Below are 17968 nucleotides of genomic sequence, written 5' to 3'. Positions count from 1 at the left end.
GAGGCATAATGGTAGGGGAGGCTGGTCTATCATGGTGCTCCCGATAGACGGAGAGGACAATGCATCATGAGGAGGGGGCAAGAGAAGGTATTTCCTTTTCCTCCTTTTAATAAGGGTAGAAGTGAACTTGGTCATATGCAGAATGAATTAAAGAGATTTGTGGAGAGGGAGGCACGGAAGATGAAACCAAAGAAATCAAGAAGTTAGACTCCAGAGAATCAAATAATTCTATTAAAAACAGGGTGGAGAGCTAAACAAAGAATTCTCAACTGAGAAATATCGAATGGCTGAGAAACGCCTAAAGAAATGTTCAACATCCTTAGTCATCAGGGAAGTGCAAATCAAACAACCCTGAGATTCTACCTCACACCAGTCAGAATGGCTAAGATCAAAAACTCAGGTGGCAGCAGATGCTGGTGAGGATGTGGAGAAAGAGGAACACTCCTCCATTGTTGGTGGGATTGGAAGTTGGTACAACCACTCTGGAAATCAGTCTGGTGGTTCCACAGAAAATTCAACACAGTGCTACCTGAGGACCCAGCTAGTGCACTCCTGGGCACATACCCAAAGGATGCTCCAACATATAACAAAGACACATACCTCACTATGTTCATAGCAGCCTTAGTTATAATAGCCAGAAATGAAAGAACCCAATTCCTTCAATAGAGAAATGGATACAGAAAATGTGGTACATTAACACAATGGAGTACTACTATTAAATATTTAATAGTACTACTATTAAAAACAATGACTTCATGAAATTATTAGGCAAATGGATAGAACTAGAAAATATCATCCTGAGTGAGGTAACCCAATCACAAAAGAACATACATAGTATGCACTCACTTATAAGTGGATATTCTCCACAAAGCTCAGATTATTCAAGATACAATTCACAAACCATATGAAACTCAAGAAAAAGGAAGATCAAAATGTGGATGCTTCAGTCCTTCTTGGAATAAGGAGCAAAATACTCACAGGAGGAAATACAAGGACAATGAGTGGATCAGAGACTGAAGGAAAGGCCACCCAAAGACTGCCCTACCTGGGGATCCATCCCATACGTAGCCACCAAACCTAGTCACTCTTGCTGATACCAAGAAGTGTTTGCAAATAGGAGCCTGATATGGATGTCTCCTGAGAGGCTCTACGAGAGCCTTACTGATACAGATGAGGATGCCTTCAGCCAACCACCAGACCAAGTATGAGGACCCCAATGAAAGAGTAAGAGAAAGGATTGAAGGAGCTGATGGGGTTTGTAACCACATAGGAAGAACCACAATATCAACCAACTAGATCTCCCCAGAACTCCCAGGGAATAAGCCACCAACCAAGAGTACATATAGAGGGACCCATGACTTCAGTCACATATGTAGCAGAGGATGGCACTGTCTAGCATTAATGGGAGGAAAGGCCCTTGGTTCTTTAAAGGCTTGATGCTCCAGTGTAGGGGAATGCCAGGTTGTTGATGTGGGAGTAGATATGTGGGAGGGAGAACATCCTTATAGAAGCAGGGGAGAGGGGGGATGGGAAAGGGGTGAGCCAGGAACGGGAATAACCTTTGAAATTTAAATACATAAAATATCCAATTAAAAATTTTAGATAATGGCTAAAAGATAAAGGACAGACCCTGGTGAAAAGGATGGATCCAGAAAGATAGGAGCTTAACATTGACCAAAACAGAGTATGAGATGATGGAAGGAGGGAGGGCCTGGAAACTAGGAGGCCATCTGGCTTTGCACTTGTATTATTGCTATGTCAGCTCCCTTTGACCAGCTCTTTAACCACAAGATGGTCTGTCTGATGCTGACTGCCCTGTAAGGGGTCACCCATATTTGCCTGATTACGTTTTATAAGATGCATTGTTTGTGGTAACCATTACTTCTGTCTATATGCAAGTAGAAGGGTTTTGGGGAGACCCAGGATATTCTTATAGTCATCTAGAATATGCTACATCAATGTCAAGGCATTGGCTAATCTACCAAGGAGCACCAATCTACTTCAGCCCAAACCCCTTAAATCCTATGGCTTTCATGATATGCTTTTTTCAAATGAGTGCCTATCCTTGTGGTCAACATCTTTACCAGGTAAAGACAATGGAAGACAAAACACTTTAAATTGATCTCTCACTTAATAAGACAATGATGGTCTCTTTCAAAACTCCTTTTCTCAAACATAGTTAAGAAAGTAGAGGTGTTAAAGAATATTTCAGAGTTACATAGTTTATATAAAAGTTGGCAGCCAATCAGGACTCTGACCACTATCATGCAAACAGTTAACTGTAGAAACAGCACTTTGTGTCCCTCTTGATAATCTATTACTTTCTCTCTTTCTCAGATATCATTAAGAAATAGTCTTAAAGGTATGTGTAAAAACTAAAAATTTCCAACAGCTTCTAGAAGAAGCATATGAGCCGGAGGGTGGCTTTCATGGATTCACAATACAAATATTCCCTTTCTAATCACACAGTACAACTTGGAGTGTACTTACGGAAACAATGCAAGTCTTCCCTTTCTGAATGTGCAGGATGTCTATGAGTGTACTACTGGCATGGAAGTTCTGACCCTGCTTGTGCCACTGTGTCACCCTTCCACAATCCTGGGAGAAGGGGACAGAGGCCTTCAAAGACAGGGCACGTCACTCGAGGTGTGAAAGATATTACTCTGGGTTTACTGCTGCACTCCACTTCCGGGAAATCCCATTTGGAGCCAACTCTAAATTAACCTACATCAATAAATGAGTGGTGTTCATTATAGCAAAGGAGACTTCTCTGTCAGTCCTGAAAATGTTCTTAGTACTTTTAAGTGTTTGCACATTGCTTGCATGCATGATGTGAGAACCAGAGGCCTGATGAGTGCTGAGAACACAGATGTTAAGCCTTGCTCTTGATTCAAAGCCAACGAGAAATAGTGGTAGCATGTCTTTGAGAGAAAAACATGGCAGTAAGCAGAAAACAAAAAAAGAAAGTAAGGAAAGGAGTTAGTTTATGAAATGTCTACTCAAAAGTCTCTGGAGAGCAACTTTTCCTATCCAAAATAGTGACTAAATGCTTATTGTGATCCTTTATATTCTAAAGGAATTAGCAATTGTTCTTAAACATTGTTTAATAGGAAACAAGATAGAGAAAGGAAATAGGAAGATATGTAAAAGATGTTTGGCACACCAAGTGACTTCTAAATGCAGTCTTTCCCATGGAAAAGAGGACATGTTTTTAGCCACCAAATTTATAGGTCTTACATATAAGTACTGTAGGATTTCTAAAATATAGTATGAGTAATCTTTCCATATATTCCTACATACTGCCACATAAATCAAGTTTAGCTTATTTGTAATATCTAATGCAATGCAAACTTTTATAATAGTTGTAATATTGTATTAGTTTTGAAATAACAATAAGTAACACACACACACACACACACACACACACACACACACACACACACACACACACACCCCAGAACATTTTTTCCAAATAAATTCAATCCCTGCTTTGTTGAATCTGATGGTAAGGGCCTTTTGATAAGGATGAACACCTGTTTAGAACAGCATGCTGGACATGACTCAAGGTCACTTTCCATAGTCCAACTGAGACATTCACACAGTGGCATCAGATACCTACATTTTCTCCAGGTCTCCAAATCCAGAAAATGATCCTTTTGGGATGACTCGAAGCTTGGTGAGCACAAACCTCCTGGAAAGAGAGTGTGTACAAAGCGTTACAATCTACTCAAACATAAGCAACTGAGAGTGAGATGAATGACATCAGGGCACAGCCAACGCGCATGCAGTACCTGCCACGGTAAGGGTTGGAATTGTTCCCCCTCCTCACAGGAAAGCATTAGTCCAGGTTCTCTTTGTATGATGAGATGAACATAAGAGGTAAGGTTCTTACCATTGTATTTCAAGAAACACACTAGCAGACATGAACAAGCGTCATAGCCAACCCTGCCACTTAGCAGCCATGAGATTCTGTGTATGGATCCTTCTATTTTCCTATTAGCAGTGACCGACATATTGTCCTTTAGGATCATATTGAGATGACCTTGAATCCCATTTCTTGGTCATGGGGATGGGGAAATGGAAGCTGAGGAAGGTTTTCTCCTGCTCTCACAGTTCGTTGCAGTTAGCTCGCCTACTTGGCAATGCATTTGATACCACAGATGAGCTACCCAGGATCGTGTCTAAGAACAGCCCCTCCCACCCATACTCCATCTTTTCACTTCTCTTCTGGGAATCCACTATATCAAACATCACTTTTTTTTTCTATGCATTTCATGCTTCTATTTCCCCCTTTCTGCTGAATTCTGCCATTGATTGAAAAACACGTCATTGTCATCATTTCCTCCATTTATCAAGTCTTCTCTCTTAGTGTCAGCCACCTTGAGTTTTTGACATTTCTTTTGTTTGAAATAACTGTTTCACCCTTGCTAAAAATTAACTTCCATCAGCTTCTGCTTCCTACCTCAGTCAGGGAAAAATCCAAATTATTTACAGTGGCATTCAGAAGCCCGTACGAGCTTCCTGTTTTCTGTTCTCGAGCTCCCCCAACATCTTTTTTCTCCAAAGTTTCATAAACAGCCTAATTAATAACAAGAGTTTACAATGCGTGCTTTAGGTACTATTTTCAGATTCATCCTCTCATTGATCGACTTATATATCTTCCGTTTGACTCACTTATCTTCTACTCTCTCAAAATTAACTCTCAGCTAGTTTTTTTTTCTTCACCTCTCTATGTAAAATGACAATCCTGCTGATATGTCCCCTCATCCTCTTTCCTGATTAAAATCTCCTTTGTGGTACTTCTAGTATGTTCTACATTCTGTGGACTTGCCTGCATGTTCACGTAATTGTCTTCCTCCCATGGGTAGAGTGAGTTCTACAAAAGCAGGGATTTTCTTCTGAGCTCTCAGTTCACCCAGTCCCTGGCACATTACAGCTCTCTCTACATAGCTTTTAGGAACACTACTACCTGACAGGAGAGCAAAGCAATGAATCTTGGGAAATTCTCCAAACCACAGTGTTTGGTTTCCATTCCTGGCCACAGGCTACCTCACATGGCTAGAGTGGGTTTGGAATTTTCAGATGTTCTGTAGCTGTAAGAGAGGTACACAGGGCTTTTATCTTCTTTTGCTTGAGCTTGGCATGTCATGCTCTTGCCCATAGTGAGAGCCCATGGAAGAGCACTGCCGTAATACTTTGCTCCAGAGACCTGACTCTCTGTCTTACAACTCAACTTCTGTGCTTCTAATAACAGTATTGTTTTCTAAAATTCCAAGGACCCTGACTGCATTAAGTTGTCCAAAGTTATTAATATAAGAGACTTTTTAAAAATCTGTAAACATCATTATAAAAATTGGAAAATCAAACCAAACCAAACCAACCCAAACCGAAGTCAGCCGCCAGACCTGGAGTGGTATGGCTGAATAGTCATTTGGGATGGAAGCTATGTAGCTTCACACTGGATTTTGCACTTCACTGTTGAACATATTTTTATGGGCTTTTACAGTTTTAAAAGTGTTTCAAAAGATCAATTTTAATTTTCTCCAGAAATAAATCATAACACATATCATTTAAACGTGAATGGCTGGGCTTGCTTGTGCAAAAGTGTCAAAAATTCTCAAAAGCCCGGAGTTAGAAACCTAACCCCAGATTATTCTGAGCAGCAGTGTGTGCGAACCAGAATTTGGAGACAGAGAGAGCAACGTGCATGATTTCCAGTTGGTTACTGAGGAATTTGTGCATGGATGCTAAACTGGTTCATGAAATATCAGCAGGTAGTACAAAGGCTCTCCCTCTTCCGCTTCCCTCCTTATCTTCTCTCCCTCCTCTCTCCCTTTTTTCCTCTCCCTTCTCCTAACCCCTTCTCTCCCTCCGAATTCATTTTTCCGTCATTTCATATGCATTCCAGGAAGAAATGTGCAGAAAATAGAGACCAGCACATTTCCAATGAAAGAACACCCAGAAAAACAGACCATAATTGTGAAAGCTATAAACCTTCAGATTCAGAAATCTCAAGCTGTTTCAGAAAAAGGAACCAAATTTCACCACTAGAGATCTAAGCATGAAAACTGTGGATCCATAAGATAAAATATTTTTAAAGCACACAGAGAGCAAAAGGCAAAATAGCTTCAAAGAAAAAAAATAGAAAAGTTTTAAAAACATCTTCAAAAGTATTAGCGAAAAGTAATTGCCAATTTAGAATTGTATGACTAGAAAATTACCATTCAAATGCGAGGGTAAAATAAAGATACTTGTAGATAAATTTAATTAGACACTAAAAAACTTATAGCAGAACACTTCCTTTAGATGATAAAATTTAATTCAGTAGGAAGACAGGTACACATATGTGCCCCCCCCATGCCATCAAGGAACAGAAATTAATTTCCCTCATTGACTAGATAGGAATTCATAATGGTCAGAAACCCACCAAATTAATAAAGATTGCTTAAAAAATATTGATCCTGAACTAGGTCACAAAGCAAATTCGTGTAAAAGTGAATACATTTCTTTCGCAAGAATGAATTACTAAGTCACTTAGAAATCAGTTGTAAGATAATTAATTCCTTTCATCAACACACATACATCCATATGGAAAATCAAAACAAAAACAAAATATTAGCACTCCTTCAAATCAAACATGGGTCAAAGAAGAAATTACAATTGGGTCAAAGAAGAAATTACAATTAAAAAAGATTTTGGGTAATATAAGAAAATACAATATAAAAAGTTATTCTGATATCTCTGTCTCTATATCTATCTATCTATCTATCTATCAATCTTTCTATCTATATCTATATCTATATCTATCTATATCTATATATAACTTTTAGCTTTAAATTATTATATTAGACTGAGGAACAAAAAGATGGAAAATTCATAATTAGTGTCCCACATGAGAAACCAGTAGAAGATGAATTGTTGAAACAGAAAAAAAACACAAGACAGTGCTTCCTCATTCCATTCCTGGTCAGAATTTAAAGTAAAACTCAAAAGCAATATGATAAAAACCACTGGCATGATTGTTGCTATCAATTGTCAGCTTGACAAGATCAGGAATCATGTACAAGACCATCCCCCACCATGTCTGTGAGGGAGTCTACAGGCCACCAACAGAAAGAGAAATATTTTATCTAAAAAAGTGTAACATCTGTGAAATGTTCTCATCTTTGCAGCAGATCAGATCATCAGGATGACTAAGGCGGGGCAGTTATGATGTTTTGCTTCCTGGCATTACTATGGAAACAAGAGGCAGGGTTCAGAGATGAGGGAAGGGTCCACTCTCCATGGGTTCCGAGACTACTTAACACTTCCCCCTCCCCCTTTGATGAGATTCTGTGTCTTCCTACCACCTATGGCATACTTCCCTGGACCCATTTTTTCAATGATAGTTGTCTTCAGACGTGTTGGTTTCACCACATCTGAATAATGAAGCCTTCATTTCAAAACTTATAGAGATGCCGACAAAATTGAAGAACTGAGAATAGCCAGGACTAGAATCAGCACAGTATTTATCTCTGTAACAAGAGAGGTAAGACAGCACTCAGCACTGTCTCTAAAATACCCTATACTTTAATGAAGAGTGGAAAAGGGTGATCAAATGTTGAGATGTGGCCAGGCTGACTGATATTTGACGGATATTTTTATGTCATTCTGCATTTGAAATATTTCATGATAAACTTTGGAAGACTGAAATTCTTGCTCGGCTGTATCCCGTGCATCTTTTATTTATCCATGTGCTGAGTAGAAATAGAGGTTTTATTTATTTGTTTTAGAGCAGACGTCAACTTGCCTTTGCAGGGGGGAGGGTAGCACATTTACCTTACTCTGTTAGGGACAGAATACACACAAACAATTTTTGCAAGAATGCATAATTCATCAAGATGCTCTAAAAAGAAAATGTTCTTAATTACCTTACAAGTTCCTTAGTGTCCTTTTGTGATAAATGGGGTAGGTGGTCTCTGCATTTCTTTCCCCCCCATGTTGGGAAGCTTTAAGTTTTTCTGAATTCTACCTTTGGTCACAGTAATTCATATTTTGGGAAGAGAATTCATCCTTGGTCAAGTTTAATTTTCCTTTCTGGCTTATAGGAGAATAGTTTAAAAGATTCCATAAAAGGCTTCCAGGCACTCCGGAAAACAGCCAATATTCTTTTTGAGAAATCTGCCTTTTTTATGATGATCCAAGTGTAAATGACACTAGGCTCAATGTTTTTTGAATTTCACAAGAGTTTAAAATTTGAAGTGAGAACAGCTTGGCCAAGGATGCACAGGGAAGGGATTGATCATTATCTTGACCCTGTAATGCCATGGGCCTTCATGCCTCACAACTCTTTAGGTCAACTCCTACCCCAATCAGCGTTCTGAGCATGGTTTTCCAGATGCCATATAGAGAAGAAGATAGAAATAAGCAAACAGTTCAATTAGAAAGAAACAACAGTACAAGCAATGGGGAATTAACTATTTTCCAAGACCCAGTAGACAGCCAGACTGATTTTAAAGAAACTTGGAAATCCAATTGATTATAATTCTTCTGTTGTTATTCATAAGTCTTGGATCCATGTGCTGAGTAGCAATAGAGGTACAATATGTTACTTGACTCATGGACCAATAAATGGATGAAAGGATGATAGATAAATAGATTAGATAGACATGATATATAACGGACTGTACGTGTATAAGTATAGACATTCATGCAAGGTATAAATATGGAAGTCAGAGGGCAACCTCAAATATAAATTTTTACTTCCTACATTGTGTGTACAAGATTTCTTCTTGTTTGTGCTATAAATGCCAGGCTAGATGGCCCATGAGCTCCTGAAGACTTGCATCTCACTATCTCACCTCACCACAGAGGTGCTGAGGTTAAGAAGTACTACAATGGCCAGATTGATATGGGCTCTAGGAATATGAATTTGGGTCCTCACATTTGTATAGCAAGCATGCTTACTCACTGAAACTTCTCCTGGGTCTTCACCTTAATTTTTTTTTATAAAAATCCATTATGCTTTTGTATAAATCCCAACTGCCTAGAATACTAAGATATTTGCAAATGTCCTGCTCCTTAGTAGGGGATTCTGCCTACTGTGAAACACATGGGAATAGGTCTAGCCAACATTAACATTAGTTCAGCAACTGCCTTCAGGTTGTATAAGGAAATATAGTTAGATGTAGGCTTCATTATCTCCCAGGCAGGACTGAAGAGAAGTGTTGGTGTTCTCTCAGATCTCTTCAAGGTATGGAATCTGCTCAAGCCAAGCGTTGGAGGTAACAGGAGAATTATTTAAGGAAGTTAACATGTGCTTCCTGTTATTTGAGGCTTAGACGAATAGAGGAACTAGAACATGACTCAGCTGTGACCTACAAAATGGCTAGCTACTTTTGGGTAGGACATTTATGGTCCACAGAAAATTGGGCAAAGTTTAAGTTTTCCCATGAGGTAGACCTGGGCCTAACAGAATGGAGATGCTTACCTTTAAAAAGTAGACTTTTCTGTACATTGGATTGGTACCGAAAGTGAGGCTGTAATTGGTAGACGCCTGAGGGGCTCTTCAGTGTCATGAGACAGCTGAGCTCGCAGCAGCTCCCTGAGAAGAGTAACTGCTATCTGGATCCTTGCCACCCTGAGGGCCACCAGGCCATTGGTGATATAATTGAATTCCTTTCCTTCTAATCTTTCTCCCTCCACAGCCCAACTTGCTTGAGATCAGAAACTATAGCAACTGGAGGAGGAGGCAACTTCTTTACCAGGTTATTATTCCCACACCTGGAGTAGGACCATGCAGTAGAAAAAAGACCAAAAACCAAAACCCCCGAACCAAAAAACCCAAAAAGTGGTGTTTAAATAGATTCAAACAGTAGACTTTTAACATTAACAATGCCACTAGGCTTTTATTTTGTTTACATTAGTGGGATAGCAATGGTGTCTGCCTATAGCTTCATTAGGAAATAAGAGGCAAAAGAGGAAGTTTGTCTCTGTGTTGATTTCTGGGTTATTAGCCACCCTCCCCCGAAAAGATAAAAGTTTCTATTTTCAAAAGTTTAATTAATTTTTGAGACAATGTCTCTGTCTCTCTGTCTCTGTCTCTTTGTCTTTGTCCCTGTCCCTGTCTCTGTCCCTGTCCTTCTTCCTCTCCCTCTCCCTCTCTCTCTCCAAAGCCTTGGTTGTCCTGAAATTCACTACATAGACCAGGTTGTCCTCGTGCCTCTTCCTCCCCAGTGCTTGTAATTAGACATATGCCACTATGTCTAGCTAAAACCCATCCCCTGGAAAGCCCCATGTGTGGGAGAAACAGTATTCTGAATCTGTGCAGAATAATGAATGGAAAAGCATGGCTGCTTCTTTTATTAGGGTTCTCCAGAGGAGTCTTCTCGAACGATGGCTGCTCAAGGGTCTCGTTTAAGCATTTTCTTACAGATTCTCTGAGTCTGATAGTCTTCTATTTCCACTTCTGTGGTCTTGTCAGCATCTGTACTATTGGATAGCAGGCATGATGACATCTCTAACTACCTTGCCAGAATTTATTTCCTCCTTCACACAACCTCCCAGCGAGTTTGGAAGCCTTCTCCTCACCTTTGTTCACAGTGACCACTGACAGAACTACCCTGACCATCACATTTGATCTCCAGTTATTTTTTCTCTTCTTGCTTGAGAACATGAGACCTGTTCTCTAACCCGTTTATGAATGTTTTGATCAGAAAAACACTGTGCTGAAGAGAAAGGCTAACAGGCAAAAATCTTAGAAGTCTGAGCCCTGTTCTCCCTGTATTTTATATAGCATATAAGTCCCAGCAGTAAATTATAAGGTTGGCCCAGGTAAGTTTTACAATATGGTTATGCAATGGGATCATATTCATGCTCTTTTTATTTCAGTCTTCTTATAAAGTAAAAGAAACAATTTTGTATTAAGCACTTATCACAGAAAGAATCCATTCTAAGGCATGACAGAAAAAAACTTCATCTACTGTAACAAAGTCAGAATGTCCTCTTCCGATCTCTGCACCATCGTTCAGGTCACTGTCTCAGCCCATCATTTGCAGCCTTGACTAGGAGCAACACACAGCTTCTCCTGTCTGTGTCTTGGATCTAGTCTGTCTCACCTATCACACTTAGGGACTGCTCCTTAACACGGCTTGCCACACATTCTTCCACCCCCCAAAAAGATGCCACAAAAGCCAAGAAGCCTAAGGAGTGCTAATGTCCTATTCATTTTTTTCACCACTGCGTCTGTGAATCCAGATTCAATGGTCACATTCTACCACTCATCTGCCTTAATCCACATCCTATCACATCTCTCTAACTAAAAACTGTAACATTTCCTGTAATAGCTCCTTTGTATGAATTCATATCTTATTACACTTTTACCACTTATTGGATTGGGCTGTATTTGTTCTAAAATAGCATCACCCCAGCTCCTATAACTCAAGACATCTGGGATGATCCCATGACACAGGGACTTGTGTGGAACCTAAATGGCCTAGTCAATGTCTTCTGTATTATAAGTCTAGATGAATGGTGGCAGATGTGGGCTGATGGTTATACTGGCAATTGTTCTACATTTAAGGCAACTGTCTGTCATGTTAGAAACTCTAAAAGTTTCTAATCTCCTTAAAGCTAGTCTGACTATACTCATCAGTTTCTCTGAAATAGCATCTAGGACAATTTTGAATTATGAAAGAGTTGAGCTTTCTAGGAATTTAATACAGATATGCTAGAAATATACAGTATTTTATGATATGGCAGAGCAGTTGGTTTAAAATAAAAACTGTATATTATTGGCCCATGAATGGAATCCTGTCCAAGACATGTTTTCTTCGACCCAGACAATATTTTAAAGAAATTCAAATTGGTTGCCAGCACTTCCAATTGTGAGATTTCATCTAAAACTGAAATTTTGGCTTTTCTTGAGGACATAGAAGATGTAGTGTGACTGGAATGTGGTTTACATCATCACAGATTGGATGATACTGGTTAAATGGCACCTTACACTGCCATGGACTGCTGTCTGGTCAGTATTTGCTCATACCCTGATATGTGATTTAAAACACTGAATTTGAGATTTCTGGTGTCCAAAAAAGCATACTGTGAATAAGCCAGAATCCTTCAGAGGCAGTGATTCTCAATCCTGGTCACATATAATCCTCTGATGGAAAATTTTGCATGCTACCTGTGCCTGAGCTTCAACCCAGGAAGGGTCTTGGATTTCAGTCATCCTTAGTTTAAAAGCTTGCTGGGGCACTTGGCTGCATGGTTAAGTTGAGAACACCTGTTCTAAATAAAATAGAGTAGGCAACAAGCTGCTCTGGCTGGTTGTTAAGGAGTTGGCAGAAACCAGGAGCATGATGGGGTCAATTTCACTAAGCTCTCATTATTTCTATTTTTTTTTCTTTCAGAATGTGGTTAAGAAACAGTGTCAAGTGTTCTTGACAACCTGGAGACAAGAAGAACCTCCAGTTAACACACTACTGGGGTTGACACACAACTAGCCACATAAATGAATAAGTCATATACACACTGCTGTGGACACCTCCTTTGATAAACAGAGCTGGGTTTATGGGTAATAGGGTGAGCATCACGATGAAGAAGACTCTGTTAGGTGTGATACTCACCACAGATAGCACAACAGAGCAGGAGACCTGATAGAAGTACAGTCATAAGCCACAAAGGGTAACAGAAAATTTCTGCTTTCTCTATTCAGATATTAGTCACTGCTTTATGTGTTGGTGACACAGTGGCATAACAACAACAACAAACAAACATACAAAATCTAAATTGTGTGCCATAAGGAGCTTCTGTAGAGCTAGAGATAAGAGCAAGGAGACACATCTAAACCAGAGTGGGGATGGTTATGGAGCTAATAACATAGGTTCAATGATGCAAAACAGTATAGGAAAAAGCTGAGATATTTCTTTGTAATTCTATGAATGCATACATGTATTTATGTATGTATTCATACATACATGGCTGGAGAATGTGTAAGAGAGAGGTATCTGGCATTAATTACTTTTAAGTTAATTTTGAACACACGGTCCACAATTTCTAATGTTCTGTGGGAATCTTGTAAGGGAGATACATTTCTTTCCCTACCAAGTCTCTCATATATGTACATAATCTAATAAGGACAATGCGGAGAGGCAGGTGGCAATTTGGTGTTTTTTGTGTCAGATGCTATGTTCAATAGTTTACATTAACCGTTACGGAACTTAAAACCACCTTTTGAAGTGGATGAGTATATCTGTGTCCACTTACAGACGAAGGCACCAAGTTCAGAGTGGTTTGGCAACTGACCATTGCCACAGTAGAAAGTGTTAAATCTGGTTCTCAAATTGAAGTTTGTCCCCAAAGATAGGTCTATAAGCCTCTGTATATAGTGCAGAAGGATGGAGGGTGAGACTTAGGGCTGAAGGGGTTTGATGCAGGAAAGTGCGATACACAACAAATGAAGCTCACAAGCTTCTTTAAAAAGAAGAACTGTAGAAGGCTACAAGGTTTGAAAAAGACAAAGCAGCCCCAAGAATATTAAAGGTCAGATTTTACCAGAAATTCTTCACAAAGTACCCTTTAAAAATTTATACTTCTTCATTTAATGTGTGTAGTAGGGGCATAATCCCTAGGGCATGTATGTGGAGGTTAGAGTACAACTCGTAGAAATTGGTTCTCTTCTTCCACTATCTGGTACTCTGCGGCTAAACTGAAGTCATCAGGCTTGGTGTTGAGTGCTTTTATTTATTGAGCTATTTCACTGTCCCCAAAGTGGTTTCCAGGGAGTCATTTTTATCAAATTAGTCCAGACTTGATTCTGTGGTGCTATGGCTCCTGAGTTTTGATCTGAATAGAATTTAGGGCTTCCCTTCATGGAATCTGTCAGACTGAAGGAGCAGAATTCCACTCTAATATCTCAGTATCCCTATAGACAAGTGAGATACAATGGCAAACATGCTTGGCCTCTGCACCATTCCTGTGTTCTCCCTTGTTGACATCAACTTGATTTAACTGTTATTCTTATTGACAACATTTATCTCACCACACAGTAATGAAAGACAACTGTCACACACAGGTCAATCTGGGATTGCTTCTGCTCAAACAGGAAGGGATTAACCAGGAATCAGCTTCCTTCCCTAGTCCACAGCTCCACTTGATTGACAGTCACCAATGAAATGGGAAGAAAAGCTTGTCATCATTCTGTGGACCAAAGATAGGTTTAAGTCTTTCATAATTCATTTACAATCATTTTCCATTTTCTATGTAGATGTTTCACACATTTAATCAGAAAGCATATGTGTTGAATAATTATCTCTTAGTGAGTATGTAGAATACAAATGCCAAACACTCCGATGAACTCTGGTAAAGACAAGAGCAAACACATAAAGCTACTTAAAATCAAATCAAAGAAAAGCCAAGATTCAGTGCTCAGAATGCAGTCCTGCCTCCCAATTCACTATGAAGACCAAAAATATGTTTGAAAGATGACGATTTAGTGGTTTAATCTTTATGGTGATCACCTGAGAGTAGCTACATATAATTCCTAGAATAACATACTTTCTCTGTGGAGATGAAAATGAAGTATCTTTTAAAATATTGTTTCGGGGGTTGGGGATTTAGCTCAGTGGTAGAGCGCTTGCCTAGGAAGCGAAAGGCCCTGGGTTCGGTTCCCAGCTCCGAAAAAAAAAAAAAAAAGAAAAAGAAAACAAAATAAAATATTGTTTCTTTGGAAGACAGACTGGAGAGTTTTAGCAAAGATCAAGCTAAATAAGTCTGTTTTGCATCAAAATATGTACACATTGTTTCTCTAGGTTTTGAGCATGAGTAGAGCAGGTCCTGAATAAATAGCACACACTATACGGGTAACACAAAGTTTATCTTCTAAAAAGCAACAAGGAGTACGCATTTATTCTTTGAGACAAGGTCTCATTAGATAGCCCTGGACGGCGTCAAACTTAACAGGGATCCATCTACCTCTCCCTCCTGAATTCTGGGATTAAAGGCATAAATGACTACATCTGGTAAAGTTTGTATTTTATAGTCCTCAATGGGTAGAAAGAAATAGACATCGCCAAATGAAACACAAAGACGTTTTATTTAAAAAAAAAAGTGAAATCTATGTGGTAGTTGCTATCACCAGAATGTCTGTGTGTGACAGCTCAGCAAGAGCTCATCTGGACTGCAATGCAGCAGTGCAGCAGAAATGCAACAATTCATGCAGCGGTTCTAAGATCACACCGAGAAAATATCAGGTAAGGGTGTAGCCTTGCCTTGCGAGGCAGAATTGTATCCACTCTACTCTAAGAAGGAGAATTGCATGTGACTTTCGACAATGTCCATAGATCTTAGCACTAAATGTTCTGGTTAAAAGGAGACTTTGCACTAATGGGACTGCAGCATGATGTGAGGTGTGAGTCACCCCTGGCAGATACAGATCCACAATCTCCTTTCTAATTCTGAAGGATATAATGTCTGTTTGTGGAGAACTCTGGCCACTTATAGGTTTCTTGGTCTTGACTAAGAGGAAGAAAGCTAGGAAAATGAAATAAAAGTAATTAAGTACCCATTGTGGAAGTCACTATTCAAGAGTCTTTGCCACATGCTGATTTCAGTTCACAGTACAGTGTTGCAATGTAAGGCTAAAAACTAATAATGTACACTAAGACTGATGTGTGCACAAGTGTGTCTATTGCTATATACAAGTGTGTGTGTGTGTGTGTGTGTGTGTATCTGTGTGTATGTGCAGATTTGTGTAGAGAGAAACTCTTGTGCACTGCGTGAAAGCATCACCTGTCAATAAAAATTTGATGGCCGATGAGCTGAGGCAGGATTAGAAGGTGGGACATCTGGCAGAGAGAGATAGGACTCTGGAAAAGAGCCAAGGGCAGTAGATTTTTGTCCCAGACTGGAAGGAGATGGATCAATAAAACTGAGGAGAGGTAACTAACCATGTGGCAGGCACGGAATAGAATAAATGGGATATATAAGTTATGAGCTAGTTGGAGAATGAGCCAAAGCTTATGATCTAGGCATTTATTTATAAATAATTAAGTCTCACAGTCATTTTTCTGGGAGCAAATATGCTGGGTAGAAAAGTTCACAGTTACAGGTATGTTTGTGTAGCTAGTGCTGCAATCAAAATGTAGAACAATTTTTTAAGTACAAAATTCCATGAGGAAACTCTGTCCCTGCTTTAACCAGTGACAATGCCTGAACTTTCTCTGTCACTATTCTGTTTTAAAAGGAACAGAGCTCACATGTGGCCCATACATATACAGCCACCCACCAGGAAGATCCACAGGAGCCAGACTGATCCTGAGAGACACAGCCAGAATGAAATACAGAGAAGCCAGCAGCAACCACTGAACTTTGCCCGAGAAAGAACTAACTGGGAAAGGAATAACATCCTAAAATGTACATAAGAAATACTGAACCCCCAGTGAACGTTAATAAAAAAAAAATAAAAAATAAAAAAAAATTTTTTTTACATATGTAATTTTGTACATATATGCCTTCTATACTAGCTTCTTCCAGTTATCTATTTTATATTCATATTTATGTAATTCATATCACATATGAATATAATTCATCAACATAATTAATATATTCATATGCATGATATTAATCTATTTTAATGTTCAAGACAGTGAATACTGTTGTCACTGCTGTTACTGAGGATTCAGTATATTGATGTACACAATCTGTTCTTTTTTTTTTTTAGTGCAGAATTTTTTTTTTTTTTTTTTTTTTTATTAACTTGAATATTTCTTATATACATTTCTAGTGTTATTCCTTTCCGGCTTCCGGGCAACATCCCCTCCCTCCCTTCCTTATGGGTGTTCTCCCCACCCTCCCCCAACAGTCTAGTTCACTGGGGTTCAGTCTTAGCAGGACCTAGGGGGCTTCCCTTCCACTGGTGCTCTTTACTAGGATATTCATTGCTACCTACGAGGTCAGAGTCCAGGGTCAGTCCATGTATAGTCTTTGGGTAGTGGCTTAGTCCCTGGAAGCTCTGGTTGCTTGGCATTGCTGTACATATGGGGTCTCGAGCTCCTTCAAGCTCTTCCAGTTCTTTTTCTGATTCCTTCAACGGGGGTCCCATTTCAGTTCAGTGGTTTCTGTTGCTGGCACTTTCTGTATTTGCTGTTGTATTCTGGCTGTCTCTCAGGAGCGAGATCTACACTTCTACCCTTTTGTTTATCCATCTTGTCTAATTGGGTATATATATATGGGCCATGTGGGCAGGTTCTGAATGGGTGTCCTTCATTGTTTTATTCTTCTCCTTCCCTGCCATTCTGTCCCTGAACCCATGTCTGGTCTTTGAGTTCTCTCTTTTCCAATCAGTAACTCTTTCAGCCCATCTCTGCTTCCTGATTCTTTCATGCTGTTGACTCATCTTTCCTCATTCCCCACTTTGATCCTCTCGATCTCCTTTGTCTGAGCCTGGCCTGGTCTCATGACAGACCTCATCAGTCCTGTCTGGACCTTCCATCGCTTCTACTCTGTTTGCTCCACCCCTGATTTGGTCTTGGCAGAAATTTTCGACTTCCGTGTCCTTCCCAGTCTGGCTGTCCACATGGTCCTTTCACTTTGCTCTGTCCTGACCTTCCTGCTCCCCATCCATCTCACGTCCTGCATGCCTTCTGCTCCTGTCCTCACACACCAGCCTTCCAGCCTGGGCTCAGCCTCCTCAAATCTTATCCTCACACTCCCATGTGCAACGTCTGCCCAGTCAACCCAATGCCTTTTGAACAAAATCATTCAAAGACAACTCTGCGATAATAGGATAGGTATAAGATTCCAAACCAAAATCAACAAATATCTTCAATGTTCATAAAACTTTCAGAGTTCTGACCACACTTTCAATCGTCTGTCACACACAACTGTTTTAATCAACGTTTTTTTTTTTCTAGATTTAGTGGAAGTTACTTGGGAGTTACAGGAAATGTTAGACATCCTGTTTAATATTTCTGTAAATCTGGCATTAAGG

The 17968-nt window shown here is 39.6% G+C and overlaps 1 protein-coding gene across 2 annotated transcripts in view; it reads right to left on the bottom strand.

Moving 5' to 3' along the window:
* The window catches only part of Fshr (follicle stimulating hormone receptor), a 184440-nt gene that overhangs the window by 88120 nt on the left and 78352 nt on the right, over positions 1-17968 (bottom strand). For both annotated transcript variants that reach the window (XM_032908629.1, XM_032908630.1), the window contains exon 2: positions 3620-3691. In XM_032908629.1, coding sequence (XP_032764520.1) covers positions 3620-3691 — 72 coding nt within the window. The remainder of the gene's footprint in view (positions 1-3619; positions 3692-17968) is intronic.

Source organism: Rattus rattus, chromosome 7, assembly GCF_011064425.1.
Source record: "Rattus rattus isolate New Zealand chromosome 7, Rrattus_CSIRO_v1, whole genome shotgun sequence".
In the NCBI taxonomy this organism is placed as follows: domain Eukaryota; kingdom Metazoa; phylum Chordata; class Mammalia; order Rodentia; family Muridae; genus Rattus; species Rattus rattus.
The sequence above is the reverse complement of the archived record's forward strand: the minus strand, read 5'-3'. Positions and strand labels throughout refer to the sequence as shown.